This window comes from Nerophis ophidion, linkage group LG07 (genome assembly GCF_033978795.1).
Source record: "Nerophis ophidion isolate RoL-2023_Sa linkage group LG07, RoL_Noph_v1.0, whole genome shotgun sequence".
Classification (NCBI taxonomy): domain Eukaryota; kingdom Metazoa; phylum Chordata; class Actinopteri; order Syngnathiformes; family Syngnathidae; genus Nerophis; species Nerophis ophidion.
This window is the reverse complement of record NC_084617.1, coordinates 37604567-37623865: the sequence shown is the minus strand read 5'-3', so window position 1 is coordinate 37623865 and position 19299 is coordinate 37604567. Positions and strand designations below refer to the sequence as shown.

The 19299-nt window shown below is 39.0% G+C and overlaps 1 protein-coding gene across 2 annotated transcripts in view; it reads right to left on the bottom strand.

Moving 5' to 3' along the window:
* scarf2 (scavenger receptor class F, member 2) overlaps positions 1–19299 on the bottom strand; it is a 104122-nt gene that overhangs the window by 16305 nt on the left and 68518 nt on the right. For both annotated transcript variants that reach the window (XM_061906114.1, XM_061906113.1), the window contains exons 7-9: positions 18572–18675; positions 12385–12499; positions 12041–12138 (exon numbers count right to left, since the gene is read on the bottom strand). In XM_061906114.1, the coding sequence (XP_061762098.1) occupies positions 12041–12138; positions 12385–12499; positions 18572–18675 (317 nt within the window). The remainder of the gene's footprint in view (positions 1–12040; positions 12139–12384; positions 12500–18571; positions 18676–19299) is intronic.

Below are 19299 nucleotides of genomic sequence, written 5' to 3'. Positions count from 1 at the left end.
GATTGCACATTACAGTACATATTCTGTACAATTGACCACTAAATGGTAACACCCCAATAAGTTTTTGAACTTGTTTAAAAACCACGTAAATCAATTCATGGTGCCTCGGTGTGCATTGTTTACACAACTTGCGGTTCGCTATTTAATACGTCTGTGTGGAACTTGTTCGGTACGCCTCCGAACCAAACCGAAACCCCCGAACCGAGACCCCCATACCGAAGTACCGAAACGGTTCAATACAAATACACGTACCGTTACACCCTTAGTATAAATATATATATATATATATACACACACACACACACACAATTATTGATGCACTATTGACTAGGGTTGTCCCGATTCCAATATTTTGGTACCTCTACCTAGATATATTTAGATACTTTTATAAATACGGTGTGGCACAGTTAGGAGAGTGGCTGTACCAGCAACCTGAGGGTTCCTGGTTCAATCCCAACCTTCTACCATCCTAGTAACGTCCGTTGTGTCCTTGAACAAGACACTTCACCCTTGCTCCTGATGGGTCCTGGTTAGCGCCAGTGTGTGAATGTGGAAATTGTGTCAAAGCGCTTTGAGTTCCTTAAAAAGGTAGAAAAGCGCTATACAAGTATAACCCACTTACCACTTAATAAAGGGGACCACAAAAAATGGCATTATTGGCTTTGTTTGAACAAAAAATCTTAGAGGTCTTAAAGTACCAATGATTGTCACACACATGCCAGGGGTGGCAAAAGTATTCTCTGCATTTGACCCATCACCCTTAATCACCCCCTGGGAGATGAGGAGAGAAGTGAGCAGCAGCGGTGGCCGCGCCCGGGAATCATTTGTGGTGATTTAACCCCCAATTCCAACCCTTGATGCTGAGTGCCAAGCAGGGAGGTGACGTGTTCCATTTTCATAGTCTTTGGTATGACTCGGCCGGAGTTTGAACTCACGACCTACTGATCTCAGGGCGGACACTCTAACCACTAGGCCACTGAGCAGTAAAAAAAAATCTTAGGGTACATTAAACACATGTTTATCATTGCAATTTAGTCCTTACATAAAATACTGAACATACTAGACAACTTGTCCTTTAGTAGTAAGTAAACAAACAAAGCCTCCTAATTAGTCTGCTGACGTATGCAGTAACATATTGTGCCATTCATCATTCTACATTATGAGGGACACACTGTAAAAATGGATTATTAATCCACTTGTTCATTTACTGTTAAAATCTGCTTAATTTCTGTTTCAACATGTTCTATCTACACTTCTGTTAAAATGTAATAATCACTTATTCTTCTCTTGTTTGATACTTTACATTAGTTTTGGACGATACCACAAATTTAGGTATCGATCCGATACCAAGTAGTTCCAGGATCATACTTTGGTCATATTCAAAGTCCTCATGTGTCCAGGGATGTATTTCCTGAGTTTGTAAACATAATATGAATTTAAAAAAAGGAAAAAAAGATTTTGTGATGATAAAAAACATTGATGTAATCATAGTAGTATTGACTTGATACGCTGTTGTACTTGGTATCATTACAGTAGATGTCAGGTGTAGATCCACCGATGGCGTTTGTTTACATACAGCACTGCTATCTTTTGTTAGTAGTGGCACCGATAGAGATATTGTATCCTCCTAGGGTGTGTAGTGAAATATGTTTAGCTATTCATCGTCCTCCAGTAATAATGTTACTTGTAAAGGCCAGAATTAGTTATTTAGAAGTAACTAAAACACGGATGGAGGTTAGCTGCTAGCTAGCTAGCCATGTCTTAAAGCCTTTCTTCCTTAGAGCGTTTCAGTGTCATAACTTCACCTTTAGCTTTAGTTTTTAGGCCAAAATGCATCCGTTCTCCCTCTTCTGTCTACACACTGTGTCTGCTTGTAAGTACTCTGTGTGCGCGCTCTGCCGAACATGCTCCTCTGCTCGTAAAACCACGACGTGACACCAAAAAAAAAAAAAGAGGGGGAATTGGTACTTTTCAAACAGAGTATCATTTTTGATTCATTAGTACCGCGATACTATACTAGTACCGGTATAGGAAGTACAAAATAAAAAAAGTTTGCACATATTCGATTTAATGGGAGGAAATACGGGACATTTCTTGCTGGTTGTGTCGCTGAGGAATGCCAAGCAGGCGTGAGTGGTGGTCAACAAGTCAACACATGGACAATGTGCAGCGTGATGAACAACTGATGGCTTAAAATAAGCTCCTCCTCCCCAAACCTTCACCCTCAGCCCAGACTTGTGGTGTGTTCTGCAGACTGGGCGCCGCTGGGAGGGCCTTTGTGAGACACACCACAGCTGCTGGGTGGGGGTGGCACTTTTACACACACCACTTGGAATCACACTCTCTTTCTCGTGCATTTGTGGAAAAGAATATGACAACCAACCTCCACCAGGGGCGGCCCGTGAAAAAAATGTTTTTATCGTTAATTGATTAACGTGGACTCCGACTTAAACAAATTGAAATACTTATTGGGGTGTTACCATTTAGTGGTCAATTGTACGGAATATGTACTGTACTGTGCAATCTACAAATAATAGTTCCAATCAATCAATCAATCAATCAATCAATCAATTAATCAACAACCGACGGCACCATTTCTAATACTAGCATGCTAATATTAGAATGCTAACCATTGGGGTATTTTGGTGTTAGTTTCATGTCACAGAGCATGCAAGCTTTTTTCGCTCATTTAGCAGGTATACACCCCAGTGTCATATATTTTGGTATATCACTAATGTTAACTGTTTCAAGCATGTTAGCAGAGTACTAATAGCATGCTAGCCCTTTTAGCTAATTTCGCTCATATTGTTTGTTGTTGTTTTTTTTAAATGTAATTTTGTAGGTATACACCTTAGTCACAGTTTGGTATTTGCTGTATGCTAGCATTTTAAAAATAAATGTTTCAGGTACACACTTCAGAGTCATATAAGTCACAGTTAGCGTGCTAGCTTTTTTTTTTTTTTTTTTAGCTAATTTAGCAGGTAAACACCTTAGTGTCGCATATTTTTGTTCTTCACCAATTTTAACTGTAAGCATGCTATTGTTAGCAAATTAGCAAAGTACTGTTAGCATGCTAGTGTTTTTAATTCATTTAGCTTATATTTTTTGTTGTTTATCTCAGCTGTATTTTGTTTTATTTGACGAATGATACCTGATAGCATGTCAACATTAGCATATTAGCTCCTTTTAACATTTTTGGTAATTTTGTGCGTATACACCTCAGTCATATTTTGGTATTTGATGCATGCTAGCGTTAGCATGCTAGCATTTTAAACAAATTTTTCAGGTGCACATTGCAGAAGACTAATATATTTTGGCACTTGACCTATGTTACAATGATCATTTAAGCATGCTCGATTTTTTAGCTAATCCGGCAGGTAAACACCTCAGTGTCATATAATTTGGTTTTTCACCAATTTTAACTGTAAGCACTGGTGGAGGACTTTGTTACATGGTGTGGAAAGAACCACCTCCAGCTTAATGTGACGAAGACCAAGGAGCTGGTTGTGGACCTGGGATGAGGAGGAGTACTTCAGCGACCCCTGTTTCCATCAGGGGGGTCGATGTGGACATGGTTGAGGATTATAAATACCTCGGAGTACACATGGACAATAAGCTGAATGGGTCAAAACACGCTGAGGCCCTCTACAAGAAGGAACAGAGCCGCCTTTACTTCCTCAGGAGTCTAGGATCCTTCACCATCTGTACAAAGATGTTGAAGATGTTCTACAAGTCGGTGGTGGCGGCCGCTTTCTTGTACGCCGTGGCCTGCTGGAGCAGCGGATAAAAGTGAGGGACACAAACTGACTGGACAAGTTGGTAGAGAAGGCCAGTAACGTGTTGGGAGTGGAGCTGGACACTCTGGCGGTGGTGTCAGAGAGGAGAAGTCTAGCAAAACTCCTAGCCATTATGGACAACACCTCCCACCCACTACACTCGGACCTTGCGGAGAGAATGAGCACGTTAGTGGAAGGCTCAGACTCCCAAAATGTAACACGGAACGACACAGGAGGTCCTTCATACCGACAGCCATCAGACTGTATAATGCATATGTTCATTCTTGACTGCACTTAAATGTAGAATATACGTAGAATATATTTATATTATTCATATATTATATATCATATATATATAATATATAATTTATTATTATCATTGTTTATTGTGAGCGAACTGTGGTGCGGAATTTCCCCCTGGGATCAGTAAAGTACATTCTATTCTATTCTATTGTTAGCAAGTTTCAGTTAGGCTTTGGATTCTTTATTGCATTTTCCAGTTCTTTGAAAAAAAACATCTATACATTGCACCATCACAGATGCTGGCTTTTCAACTTTGCGCTTATAACAGTCCGGATGGTTCTTTTCCTCTTTGGTACAGAGGACGCAATGTCCACAGTTTCCGGAAAAAATTGAATTGCGGACTCGTCAGACCACAGAAAACTTTTCCACTTTGCTTCAGTCCATCATAGAGGAACTCAGGCCCGGCGAAGTGTTTCTGGGTGTTGTTGATACATGGCTTTGGCGTTGCATAGTAGAGTTTTAACTTGCACTTACAGATGTAGCGACTAACTGTAGTTACTGACTGTGGTTTTCTGAAGTGTTCCAGAGCCCATGTGGTAATATCCTTTACACACTGATGTCACCTTTTGATGCTCGAAGGTGCGTAATATCATTGCTTACGTGCAGTGATTTCTCCAGATTCTCTGAACCTTTTGAAGATAATACGGACCCTAGATGATGAAATCCCTAAATTCCTTGCAATGAATATCTGGTTGAAATATGTTGTTCTTAAACTGTTGGACAAAGTGGTGACCCTCGCTCCATCTTTGTTTGTGAATGACAGAGCATTTCATGGAATCTGCTCTTACACCCAATCATGACACCCAGCTGTTCCCAATTAGCCTGTTCACCCGTGGGATGTTCCTTATAAGTGTTTGACGAGCATTCCTCAACTTTCTCAGTCTTTTTTGACACTTGTGCCAGCTTTTTTGAAATATGTTGCAGGCATGCTAACTGTTAGCATTTCAGTTAGGCTTTGGATCTATAGCATTCACACAAAGTTTCTCACGAAATTGCATTTTCCAGTTGCTTGAAAAAAATTATCTCTACATTGTGCTCGTTTTAAAGGTGGAAACTACCGACATGGCCCCCTGCATCCTTCGGTTTGTCAGTCAGTGGCCCTCAGTGGAACAAGTTTGGCCAATTAAGTTACTTGAATGTTGCTACAAATGCTACAAAATCTGCAAACCGGGTCAAGTGTCCCGGGAATAGTCCAGCTGCACAAAAAAAAAAAAACGGGCGGTGCTACATTAAGCACTCATCTGTGCAAAAACATTTGGATGCAAAAGGATGCGAGGAATGCTGGAAAGACGTAAAAACGAAGGGCGTGGGGTAAATTATCTCCTCGTGGAACGCCAAAATGCATGTTTAGGGGTTGCCACGATAGGGGAGGGCGGAGAGGCGACACATTTTTTGCGAGGAAGTTAACGTCTCCACATCTGTTGCCACTGCCCCGGTGAAGATAAATCACAGTTCTGACACGAGCTGGGGTAAATTTGACCACTTCCTGTTTCCAGCCCCATCGGGCCCCTTCTGGAATGTGTGTGTGTGTGTGTGTGTGTGTGTGTGTGTGCGGGACTGCGTAGCCTCAGTGGAGAGTTTCTAACTGTTGGCAGACCGTGCTTATGCAGCAAAAATTCCGCCAAACAAACCGGAAAGTATAATCATCAAGTCCTTTTATGGAAAAAAAGTGACAACTTGTATTCTTGGGGATCTCCATCAATTTAGTAACGTGTCATCAAAGAGTAAAAATGCATTTCTTTCAATATGCATTATAACAAAAAGGGCAATATTAAAAAAATGGATAGATGTTGATAGTCCAACACATTCTGAAGATGAAATCAGTAGAAAAAACTGCATTCAGTTTAGATAATAATGAGTCATATATTGGAATATAGGATCCATTATTTGCATTTGTTTTAACTATTAAATTAACCAAATATATGACTTATTTTAACGTTGTGGAAATATTGGACACAGTGTGTTGTCAAGCTTCTGAGATGCGATGCAAGTGTAAGCCACTGTGACACTATTGTTCTTTTTTTAAATTTTTTATAAATGTCTAATGATAATGTCAATGAGGGATTTTTAATCACTGCTATGTTGAAATTGTTATTAATATTGATACTGTTGTTGATAATATTTATTTTTGTTTCACTACTTCGAGACTTTTCTGTGACATGTGTGTGTGTCCTCTCAGTTGCTCTGTTTATTGCAGTTCTGAGTGTTGCTGGGTCGGATTGCATTATTATGGTATTTTTGTATATTGTTATGTTGGATTGATTAATAAAAATTAAAAAAAGTGACAATGATAAAGACGCATGAAAGCATGAAAGTTCCGCAAATATGTAGAAAAAAGATTGTTTGGAGAGGAAACGAGTATAAACCTTTTTTTTCCCGGACTCATATGGCGAAGACACGTGCTTCCAAAAACAAGCCTTTCGCTATCCGACCCGGTGATGACAAAGACATGCCTGTCGGAGCGTAGAACAAGGTCACCGTGGAGTCAGACCGGAGCTGAAATAATCGGCCGGATAACGAAGGAAACACATGCCGCTCGGACGCGGCGAAGAAACCAGGTCACGGTGTTTCGACGCGGCGGAGAATGTAGGTCACGGTCTGCACGGAGAGGCTGGCTGTTTTTTTTTTTTTTACCTAAGCAGTGGTGCAGATGTCCTTTCACGCTATTTACCTTTATGGAGCACAACCTTGACATTGATACAGGAGGGCCCAGACAAATACACTGGAAAAGTTGTAAAATCTGATATTTTTATTGTAAGCGGTAACTACTTTTGGTTCCACTTTTTATTGACATAATGTTGCTGCATCACCTCTTAGTCGGTGAAAGTTAATTCTAGATCAGAAATCATGCCTCTCACTTGAACAGTAGAAGGTTGTTGCCATAAACCAAGAAGGTGGTCAACTTTGATAACCAACTTACCCCCCGAGATGGCGAGAAAGACATCCTGTGTGAGGTTAACGATTAAATGGGAAGATATAAACATCCCTTAGGTCAGTGAGAGCAGACGTTGTACAGAAAGTGATTGTTTTTATGTTCATAGTTTGTAGTTCTTCTCTGCTACTCGCTATGCTTCTAAAACTTGGAGATCATCTTCCGTATACTCAGGCTAAAAAATATAAGGTTCATTGATCATCATTTGGGTCAAAATAGTCGTTGTTGTCTCTCGTGAAGTCTGCCATGATTAGTAGTGTTGTTGAGGGGAAATTAATACGCAGTCATATGATTAAATTGGGCAAAATATGTAAATATTACATTATGAATGTTACTACATTATATATATACTTACATCATGTAAATATTACTCTTTATTATAAATGTTACTACATTACATCTATACTTACATCATATATATATTACATGTTATTATGAAAGTCACTACATTACATATATACTTACATAATTTATATATTACATGTTATTATGAAAGTCACTACATTACATATATACTTACATAATTTATATATTACATGTTATTATGAATGTTACAACATGACTTATATAATTACATCATGTATGTATTACATGTTATTATGAAAGTTACTACAATACCTAGTTTAATGACCCGCTGCAACATTTTTGTTTCATCTGACATCACATGGACAAAGGTAAGACCTTCTGGAGGAATGTTCTGTGATCAGATGAAACAAAAATTGAGCTGTGTGGCCACAATACCCAGCAATATGTTTGGAGGAGAAAAGGTGAGGCCTTTAATCCCAGGAACACCAGGCCTACCATCAAGCATGGTGGTGGTAGTACTATGCTCTGGGCCTGTTTTTCTGCCAATAGAACTGGTGCTTTAAGGAGAGTAAATGGGACAATGAAAAAGGAAGATTACCTCTAAATTCTTCAGGACAACCTAAAATCAACAGCCCGGAGATTGGGTCTTGGGAGCAGTTGTGTGGTCCAACAGGACAATGACACCAAACACATGTCAAAAGTGGTAAAGGAATGGCTAAATCAGGTTAGAATGAAGGTTTTAGAATGGCCTTTCATAAGTCCTGACTTAAACGTGTGGACAATGCTGAAGAAACAATTCCATGTCAGAAAACCAACAACTTTAGCTGAACTGCACCAATTTTGTCAAGAGGAGTGGTCAAAAATTCAAGCGGAAGCTTGCCAGAAGCTTGTGGATGGCTACCAAAAGCGCCTTATTGCAGTGAAACTTGCCAAAGGACATATAACCAAATGTTTACATTGCTGTATGTATACTTTTGACCCAGCAGATTAGTCACATTTTCAGTAGACCCATAATAAATTCAAATTCCAATCACTCTATCACAAAAAAAAATATGAGTTGTACAAATGACTGGAAACTCAAGACAGCCATTACATTATATTCTTTACAAGTGTATGTAAACTTTTGACCGCGACTGTATACTTACATCATGCATATATTACATGTTATTATGAAAGTTACTACATTACATATATACTCACATTAGTATATAACATGTTAATGGAGGTTTTTAGATGTTTTAGATGTTGCATCTAATGACTCCCATTGCTTCCATTGTTGGCTGACTTTTGCTGGCATTTATTTACGATTTAGAATGCATAAAAAAAATAATGCGTATGTGTTCTTGTCTTACGCAAGGATTGTGAATGATATGAAGAAGCGTTAACTGTGTTCCGCCATCTTGGGACAGACCGAATGAGGTCAGAAAGTGATCTGTCACGGACCACGAGGCCTCCGCATGGACCTGCAGCCTTCACCCAAACAGTGCAGCCTTTGATGGCGTGTCTCTCAGCACCCAACCCCCGCCAGCCTGAGTTTATTAACGCCATCTCTTCCTCTGCAGCTTTGCTCGCTGAAGACCAGGACGGACACAGGTAAAGTAGGAGAAGAAGAATGGGGGGGGGGGGGGGAAAGCACCATCGTGGCTGGAATAACATGAACACATGGATGCGGGAGCGTGCCAAGAACAACAACAAGCTCTAAATGTGCTGCATTCCTTTTTAAATGAAAACCCCGCAATTGTCTGCCGGTCGCCACTTCCACGATGCTCAATCATCATCACGTAGGATGGGAAACTAAGTAAGGTAGCAACACGATAAAAACGTAGTGAAGACATTTGACCCTTTGCTTATGCAGTTATGCGAAAAAATTATCTGGTCCTGGGTCAAACTGTCATCATAAAGGCTTTTAAAGGGGTCATATTAGTCCGACATCACCCAAATAGGCTTGATGAAACCATTTAAACTAGGGTTGAAAATGTATGCAGTACTCCTGCCACTCACTAGGGTGCAGCAATGAAGCATTAGTCACAGTGAAGCAGCAGTGGGGTGAGTAGAAGAAGACTACTCAGTCAACCCTGTCTAAAAAAATCTAAATAAATCTGCAAAAATCTGACTTTTAACAATGATTGGACAACAAAGTATGAATGCTCGAGTCATTTTTATTCTGTCAGACCTTTTAAGTGACAAACACGTTTATCCAGACAAGAAGTGAGGGACCCCAGCGTGTAAACTTTTTGTAAGTAGATACAATTTGTGCACAAGGATATTTAGTTTGTTTTGTATTGAAATTGCTAACTTTGTGATGTCTTTTGTATCCGTGGTCGTGTTGTTTTTTTTCTGAGAGTAACGATGAAGCCTTTTTTTAATAGTTATAATAATTTGGACCAGTAGAGGGTGATAACGCTAATAGTAATACGTCACAGTTAGAATGTTGTCATTTGTATATGTGTAAACAGTCGTAGTTTATTGTGAGTATGTAGCTACACTAAACCTTTTCATTTAATTTATGTAAAACATTTTTCTTTAAATAATGTATCTTGAGTTCCTTTACATTAACCGCAAACAGTTACTTAAAGTCAGTGCTCAAGTCAATGCACACACGCACACAATTTTGCTTCGAAATAAACTCTGACAGGTTTATAGACAATACTTTTACCAGGTTTTGAGCAAATAAATGACGTACGTTCAGTTAAACATTTAAAACCTGTTTCTGTATGACATACTGCTGATGAATTGGCATCCTAGACAAAATATTTGGGGCTTTTTTAAGATTAATTTCATTTATGTAAACAAGTCATTTACTGTGACTTGTAAAATGTTTAATCCAAATTCAACAGTGTTGAATTCAACTTCAAATTAAATAATGATTTGTGCTATTGAACATAGTAGAGTTTTAACTTCCACTTACAGATGTAGCGACCAACTTTAGTTACTGACAGTGGTTTTCTGATGTGTTCCTGAGCCCATGTGGTGATATCTATTACACACTAATGTCGCTTTTTGATGTAGTGTCTGCATGTTGTGTAAATCAGTGGTCAACGGACCGGTCAACGCTTGAAAATTTGTCCCACGGACCGGTGGTGGGGGTCGAGGGGTGTTTTTTTTGTTTTTTTTTCATAAAGAAATACAATCATGTGTGCTTATGAACTGTATCCCTGCAGACTGTATTTATCTATATTGATATATAATGTATATATTGTGTTTTTATTGTTGATTTAATAATAATAAAAAAACAAAAAACGTCTTGTGCGGCCCGGTACCAATCGGTCCGCGGACCGGTACCGGGTTGGGGACCACTGGTTTAAATGGTAAATAGAAAGAGAATACGATGATTTGCAAATCCTTTTCAACCTATATTCAATTGAATAGACTGCTACTTAACGTTCAAACTGGAAAACTTTGTTTTTTTTTGCAAATATTAGCTCATTTGGACTTTGATGCCTGCAATTTGTTTAAAAAAGGATAGCTCAAGTGGCAACAGTCATTGAGAAAGTTTAGGAATGCTCATTAAACACTTATTTGGAACATCCCACAGGTGAACAGGCTAATTGGGAACAGGTGGGGGCCATATTTGGGTTCAAAAGCAGCTTCCATGAAATGGTCAGTCATTCACAAACAAGGATGGGGCGAGGGTCACCACTTTGTCAACCAATGCGTGTACAAATTGTCGAGCAGTGTGAGAAAACATTTTCTCAACCAGCTATTGCAAGGAATTTGGGGATTTTACGTAATACCTTCAAAACTTTCAAAGAATCTGGAGAAATCACTGCATGTAAGCGATGATATTACGGACCTTTGGTCCCTCAAGCGGTACTGCATTTAAAAGCGACATCAGCGTGTAAAGGATATCACCACATGGGCTCAGGAACACTTCAGAAAACCACTGTCAGTAATTACAGTTGGTCGCTACATCTGTAAGTGCAGGTTAAAACTCTACAATGCAAAGCCAAAGGCCATTTATCAACGACACCCGGAGGCGCCGCCATATATATATATATATATATATATATATATATATATATATGGCTTCACGGTGGCAGAGGGGTTAGTGCGTCTGCCTCACAATACAAAGTTCCTGCAGTCCTGGGTTCAAATCCAGGCTCGGGAACTTTCTGTGTGGAGTTTGCAAGTTCTCCCTGTGAATGCGTGGGTTCCCTCCGGGTACTCCGGCTTCCTCCCACTTCCAAAAACATGCACCTGGGGATAGGTTGATTGGCAACACTAAATTGGCCCTAGTGTGTGAATGTTGTCTGTCTATCTGTGTTGGCCCTGCGATGAGGTGGCGACTTGTCCAGGGTCTACCCCGCCTTCCGCCCGATTCTAGCTGAGATAGGCGCCAGCGCCCCCCGCGACCCCAAAAGGGAATAAGCGGTAGAAAATGTATATATATATATATATATATATATATATATATATATATATATATATGTGTGTATATATATGGTTTTCATCTAATAATACATTTTGTGAAGGCAAGTTTCTTTTTGAGTAATTGTAAAAAAAAGTCACAAAAATCCAAAGAAAAACAACACGATGCAGAATTTGATCCCTGCTAGAGTGGAAGTTTGAATGATATTTAGTGCGACTGAACCCTAAAACCCATGCAGATCTTCAGTTCCTCAACAAAATCTGCAAAAGACGTGACTTCTCACTGGCTAGCCAGTGAACGTCTGGCGGCTTTGTGTGGGTTACGAGGGGACACTGAGAAAGCTTGGGGGCTTACCGACTACTTTTGGCAGTTTCTGTCTCCTCAGTGGAATACGGGGAAGTTTCGTGCTGATTCGGCTAAATCGTCCGCACAGGATGCGCTTGGCTTTTTTGCTGTTGAAAGAGCAGAAGCTGAGTTAGGATGACAGCATAGAAATCCAAATGAATTATTTGAAAGAGGCATTATTAGACTTGGCTGCGTGGAGAACTGGTGGGCTGCTTCTACATCGCTCCCCACGCTCTCATATCTACAAATAAAACACTTTCACTCCCCGATAAACTGCTGCCTCGGAGAAGCAGACATGCTAGCACACTTCCCATCATGCACCGTGGCGCTAAGGACGCCGATCAGCCACTCACTTGTGGTGGTCTCTGTGTCGACACAGGCAGCAGCAGCACAGCAGCGAGAGCAGCAGGATCAGCAGAAAGGAGACCAGGGTTCCTGCAGCGATCACGCCCATCCGTTGGTTCGGTTCTGGGGAGCAAAGGAGAAGCTGAGGATTTTGTTTGCTTCTGTGAACTTTGGCATTGTTTTTCGAAAGCAAAACATGCGGGGAAGTGATGCGCAAAACGATACGGAAATATCGATACAGCCGAGACCATATCTTTATGCTGTAACACATGCCTGGGCAATTATTTTGACTCGGGTGGCCAAATTTAGAGAAAAGAAATGTGTCTGGGGGTTGGTATATCTGATACAAAACTTCACACTGAAACGGGGGGGGGGGGGGTCATTTTTTTCTTTTCTTTTTTTTTTCTTTGTCATGAAAAAGGGAGGTTTTTTGGGTTGGTGCACTGATTTTAAGTGTATCTTGTGTTTTTTAATAAAAAATGAATAAATAAATAAATTAATTTCACGGTGGAAGAGGGGTTAGTGCGTCTGCCTCACAATACGAAGTTCCTGCAGTCCTGGGTTCAAATCCAGGCTCGGGATCTTTCTGTGTGGAGTTTGCATGTTCTCCCCGTGAATGCGTAGGTTCCCTCCGGGTACTCCGGCTTCCTCCCACTTCCAAAGACATGCACCTGGGGATAGGTTGATTGGCAACACTAAATTGGCCCTAGTGTGTGAATGTGAGTGTGAATGTTGTCTGTCTATCTGTGTTGGCCCTGCGATGAGGTGGCGACTTGTCCAGGGTGTAACCTGCCTTACGCCCGATTGTAGCTGAGATAGGCGCCAGCGCCCCCCGCAACCCCGAAAGGGAATAAGCGGTAGGAAATGGATGGATGGATGGATGCATATAAAAAATTCTTCTGTGGCCCGGCGGTTGGGGACCACTGCTCTAAAGGGTTCTATTTATGTTTGGAATATGTTTTGAAGGTTTTTTTTATGCACCGAGCCATGAAAATATTTCATTAATTCCTAATTTACTGGAAAATATTTTACCGGGGTTATGCCTGGAACTAATACTAGCTGTATTGACTCAAAACAAAGCTTTGTGTTATCAATTACAAGACATTATAAACCGTAAATTCCAGACTACAAGCTGCTGCTTTTTTCCTAAGCTTTGAACCCTGCGTCCTTATAAACGGTGGGGCTAATTTATGGATTTTTCTTCGCTGACGGCCATGTTGCAAATAGTTAAAAAACAAACAAGCAAACAAAGACACTGAAAATGTGTGTTTGTGCTATGACGTCACATTTTGAAAGAGTTCACTCACTGCAGGTGCTCCATTAGCCTTCTGATGTGGGATCTGAGCCGAGGATGTCGTTGTGGCTTGTGTAGCCCTTTGAGACACTCGTGATTTAGGGCTGTATAAGTAAACATTGAGACTGAGCTTTCTTCTAGCTGACCATAACGTTCCAACTTGTGTGGATTCTTCATTCATCTCGCCAGGCAATGTTTGTAAGTTTAAAATTTAAATAAAACAATGCTTACTTATTAAACCGTCCCATGTGCGATGTCTGCAGGAGTGTTTTCATGCATTTTTGTACATGTTTTCATAATGTAATGAAGCTAACATTGTTAGTATTAGTTAATATGCTAACACATTTACGAGTGTCTGTGATAGTATTATTAATTTACAATGGCTGTCAGAACGTGGGCTGTGATGGTTGTTTTCCCGGAAGGCCAAGGGAAGTTGGCGCGGGCAAGGCGTGAAGGTAGAGACATCTTTATTTTTACACTAATAAAAGGAATAAACAAAAGGCACGCACAAGGGCGGAAGTACAAAACTTGGCTATAAAAACAAAACTAGCACAATGGCAGAACTATGGACAAAAAGCAAAACTTGATAACTGTGACATAAAAAACAAAAACTTACGTGGCATGGGCAGGAGGGAAACTATGGATAGTATGAGTGACAGGCATGGCATGGCATGAAGTATAGGTAAAGTCGCCAGGCTGACTACCTGGCAACTACAGGTTTAAATAAGGCTGTGGAGATTAGTAACAGGTGTGCAAGTGCAAAACATGAGACAGATGCGTGACATGAGGACAGGTGAAAACTAATGGGTTTCTATGGTGACAAAACAAACAAAAGTGCACAAGGAGTCCAAAAACAAAACTGAACATGACTAAAACAAAACATGATCACACAGACATGACAATGGCATTCTTTTTGTATTGTTTCAGTTTCACAAAGTCCTTCAGTAAATTCACCAAAACGTCACCGTAGCAGTTATTGAGTCTGTTTAGCTGATCGGAGAGCTAGCTTGCACAGCTAGTGGGTCCATGATGATGACTTCTGTTTTGTTTGATCAACCGTTTTACTGCCCTTTTACAGACACCGTTTGAAAGGTATGTATATGAACATTTACAAAATCTTACAGTGTAAAAACCTAATTTCACAACGTATATACCTGCGGCTAATTCACGGAAACATATATGCTTTTATTATATATGTTCTCCTAAAGTTAGAGGTGCTCTCTATAGTCCTGAAAATACTATTTTCTGACATTTTGATTGTTTTTAGTATTTGGACAATATGCTGCGGGTCACAAATGGCCCCCTGGCCAGACTTTCGACACCCCCGGCCGGCTTAAGTCTTCATGCTGTCACATAAAGAAAACAAAAAAAAGAAAGCATTGTTATGTTTTGCTGTCATTGGTGAAGTTGGGGAAGGGCATCAAAAGATTTGACCTTGCTATGACACAGCAACCTTATTTGACAAAAACTTCCACGCTTGCTGCCGTCATGTCTAATTATGAAACCGTCAACTCATCTTTGTGCGTGTTCCTCTGCCTCTTTTTCTCTTTATCCTTTCTCACAAAAAAAAGAAAGCATTGTTATGTTTTGCTGTCACTGGTGAAGTTGGGGAAGGGCAGCAAAAGATTTGACCTTGCTATGACACAGCAACCTTATTTGACAAAAACTTCCACGCCCCCTGCCATCATGTCTAATTATGAAACCATTAACTCATCGTTGTGCGTGTTCCTCTTCCTCTTTTTGTCTTTCTCCTTTCTTCCTATCTGTATGACTGGCCGGGGTAGGAGCCAGCAACTGCAAGCGCACCGGGACATCAGTCTGGAAAAGCTATCAAGGCCTTCGCTGTGTACACTCTCCCACCACACACACACACACACACACACACACACACACACACACACACACACACACACACACACACACACACACACACACACACACACACACACACTTGTATTTCTTACATTCTTGAGACCTCCGAAAAATGCCTCCCTCTTTAGGACCACCCTTTGGAGATATTTAAAGATTTGTTTTTACAACCTTAAACAAAGGTCACGATTTCACCCCCCAAAAAATATATATTATAATAAAAGTAGTAATTTTAATTCAAGGCAAGTCAAAATTTTACAAGAAAAACCAAACATTAGTGCAACATTATGATAAAAGTTGGAATTTTACTCAACAAAAGTCACAATTTTACAGGAAAAGCTTCACATTTAGGCAATTTTATGAAAAGAGTCATAATTTTACCTGACAAAAGTCACAATTTTATAAGAAAACTTAAAACTTTCGGCAATATTATAATAATAACCATAATTTTACCTGGCAAAAATATGACCAAAATTCATAATTTTACTCAAAGCATTTCATTGTTTTATAAGAACAAAAAAAAAGGCAATATTGTAATAAAAGTCAAGCATTTTATAAGACAAATGTCACCATTTTGCATTAAAAAGTAATAATTTTACATAAAAAAGAAATAATTTTATGAGAAAATACTGTAACATTACAGAATCAGAAAGAATATGAGATATTGTTCCCAATTTTATTAGAAAAAAGTCGACACATTGTGAGAAAAAGACTGCTTTTAGTTATTTATTTATTTTTTGAAATTTTAGTTGGTAATTGTTTTTTAATCTTCATTATTTAATTAAGGTTATTACAGTATGTCTCTATATAGATATTTCTTTCTTTTTTAAATTTTTTTTAATTAATTTTGTCCAAAGGGGGCGCATTTCAATTTCTTACACACACTTGTTATTGCATATTTTGACCAGAAGGGGAGCACTTCATTTTCTTACACACTTTTAAAACCGACACACAGTCAATTTGAAAAATCCCTCTTTTTTGGGACCACCCTCATTTTGATAGATTTCACCACCAAAATGAGACATTCTCTATCACAGTGGTTCTCAAATGGGGGCACATGTACCCCTGGGGGTACTTGAAGGTATGCCAAGGGGTACGTGAGATTTTTTTAAATATTCTAAAAATAGCAACAATTCAAATATCCTTTATAAATATATTTATTGAATAATACTTCAACAAAATATGAATGTCAGTTCATAAACTGTGAAAAGAAATGCAACAATGCGATATTCAGTGTTGACAGCTAGATTTTTTGTGGACATGTTCCATAAATATTGATGTTTAAGATGTCTTTTTTTGTGAAGAAATGTTTAGAATTAAGTTCATGAATCCAGATGGATCTCTATTAAAGTGGTTCTCAACCTTTTTTCAGTGATGTACCCCCTGTGAACATTTTTTTGATTCAAGTACCCCCTAATCAGAACAAAGCATTTTTGGTTGAAAAAAAGAGATAAAGAACTAAAATATAGCACTAAAATATTCCCCTTTGGTCCGGATGACACGATGTTGAATATTTCCAAGAAGAATTTGAAATGTGGACTCGTCAGACCACAGAACACTTTTCCACTTTGCATCAGTCCATCTTAGATGATCTCGGGCCCAGAGAAGCCGGCGGCGTTTCTGGATGTTGTTGATAAATGGCTTTCGCTTTGCATAGTAGAGCTTTAACTTGCACTTGCAGATGTAGCGATGAACTGTATTTAGTGACAGTGTTTTTCTGAAGTGTTTCTGAGCCCATGTGGTGATATCCTTAAGAGCAGTGGTTCTCAACCTTTTTTAAGTGATGTACCCCCTGTGAACATTTTTTTTTCAAGTACCCCCTAATCAGAGCAAAGCATTTTTGATTGACAAAAAGAGATAAAGAAGTAAAATACAGCACTATGTCATCAGTTTCTGATTTATTAAATTGTATAAAATATTGCTCATTTGTAGTGGTCTTTCTTGAACTATTTGGAAAAAAATATATAAAAAATAACCAAAAACTTGTTGAAAAATAAACAAGTGATTCAATTATAAATACACATTTCTACACATAGAAGTAATCATCAACTTAAAGTGCCCTCTTTGGGGATTGTAATAGAGATCCATCTGGATTCATCAACTTCATTCTAAACCTTCCTTCACAAAAAAAGAAATCTTTAACATCAATATTTGTGGAACATGTCCACAAAAAATCTAGCTGTTACAGTTTATGAACTTACATTCATATTTTTTTGAAGTATTATTAAATAATTATATTTATAAAGGATTTTTGACTTGTTGCTATTTTTAGAATATTTAAAAAAAAATCTCAAGTACCCTTTGGCATACTTTCAAGTACCCCCATGGGTACGCGTACCCCCATTTGAGAACCACTGCTCTATTACAAGCCCCAAAGAGGACACTTTAAGTTGATGATTACTTCTATGTGTAGAAATCTTTATAATTGAATAACTTGTTTATTTTTCAACAAGTTTTTAGTTTTTTAGATATCTTTTTTTCCAAATAGTTCAAGAAAGACAACTACAAATGAGCAATATTTTGCACTGTTATACAATTTAATCAATCAGAAACTGATGACATAGTGCTGTATTTTACTTCTTTATCTCTTTTTTTCAACCAAAAATGATTTGCTCTGATTAGGGGGTACTTGGATTAAAAAAATGTTCACACGGGGTACATCACTGAAAAAACGTTGAGAACCACTGCTCTATCAGATGCAACGGTTTTTTGTATTGGGACCATGATTTATGTCCTAACTTGCTCACACCTCTTCATATGGAAGCTACTTTTTCTTGTTGGTGTCTCAAGAAATGTAGCAATACAAGAACACACACACACACACACACACACACACACACACACACACACACACACACACAAGGCCGTGGAAGATATTTGTTGATACTGTGTGTGCAGCCAACTATTAGTCACTTAGATCCAGTCAGATCGAGAGGCTTATGGCTTTTTGGACACAAGAAGAAAATGTGGTTTTCGTCTCAAGAAGGGTGCTTTATTTTGAAGAAGTCAAGCAGAAAAAAATGTTTTCTTACCAAGATAACAGGCACCAGACACGGGGTCGCAGTTCTTGTGGTGGCAGGAGCAAGTTTGGTTGCAGTTGACTCCGTATTGTCCGAGTTGACAGGTCATGTTGCAACTGCACCGAGAAGGGAGGATTCAGTTTGGTTAGCAGTTTAAGCTTGTTTGAATGACTTGAAATCGGTGGGAAAATGCAAGATGGTCTTAAAGTAAACCTGTGTAACACATGACGGGATGAGAATGTAAGGATGCAGACTTGAATTCATCAGAGACTGTCTACAACAGGGGACCCCAAACTACGGCCCGCGGACCGGATACTGTCACCCAGCAACCACAATCCGGTCCGCTGTATGTCATCCCTCACCCCAAAAAAAAATATAATGAAAAAAAAAAAAAAATATATATATATATATATATATATATATATATATAAATAAATATATATATATATATGTATATATATATATATATATATATATATATATGTATACATACACACACAAATAAATATATACATATTTGTTTGTGTGACAAAGCTAGATATCTACATATATCCATATTCAAGAGTTATTTCTTTTCTTTTTTAGTCATATTTGAAAACAGCTAAGTGGTGTGCATGAGTTAACCTTGAGCTTGGAATGTGACGAGTAGCCATAACACCTTCTTATCTTTTCTTGTCCCAGGCTTAAGAGGTGAACAGATATGTGGATTCGCTCTGAAGGGGAAGGGGAGGGGGCCTAGT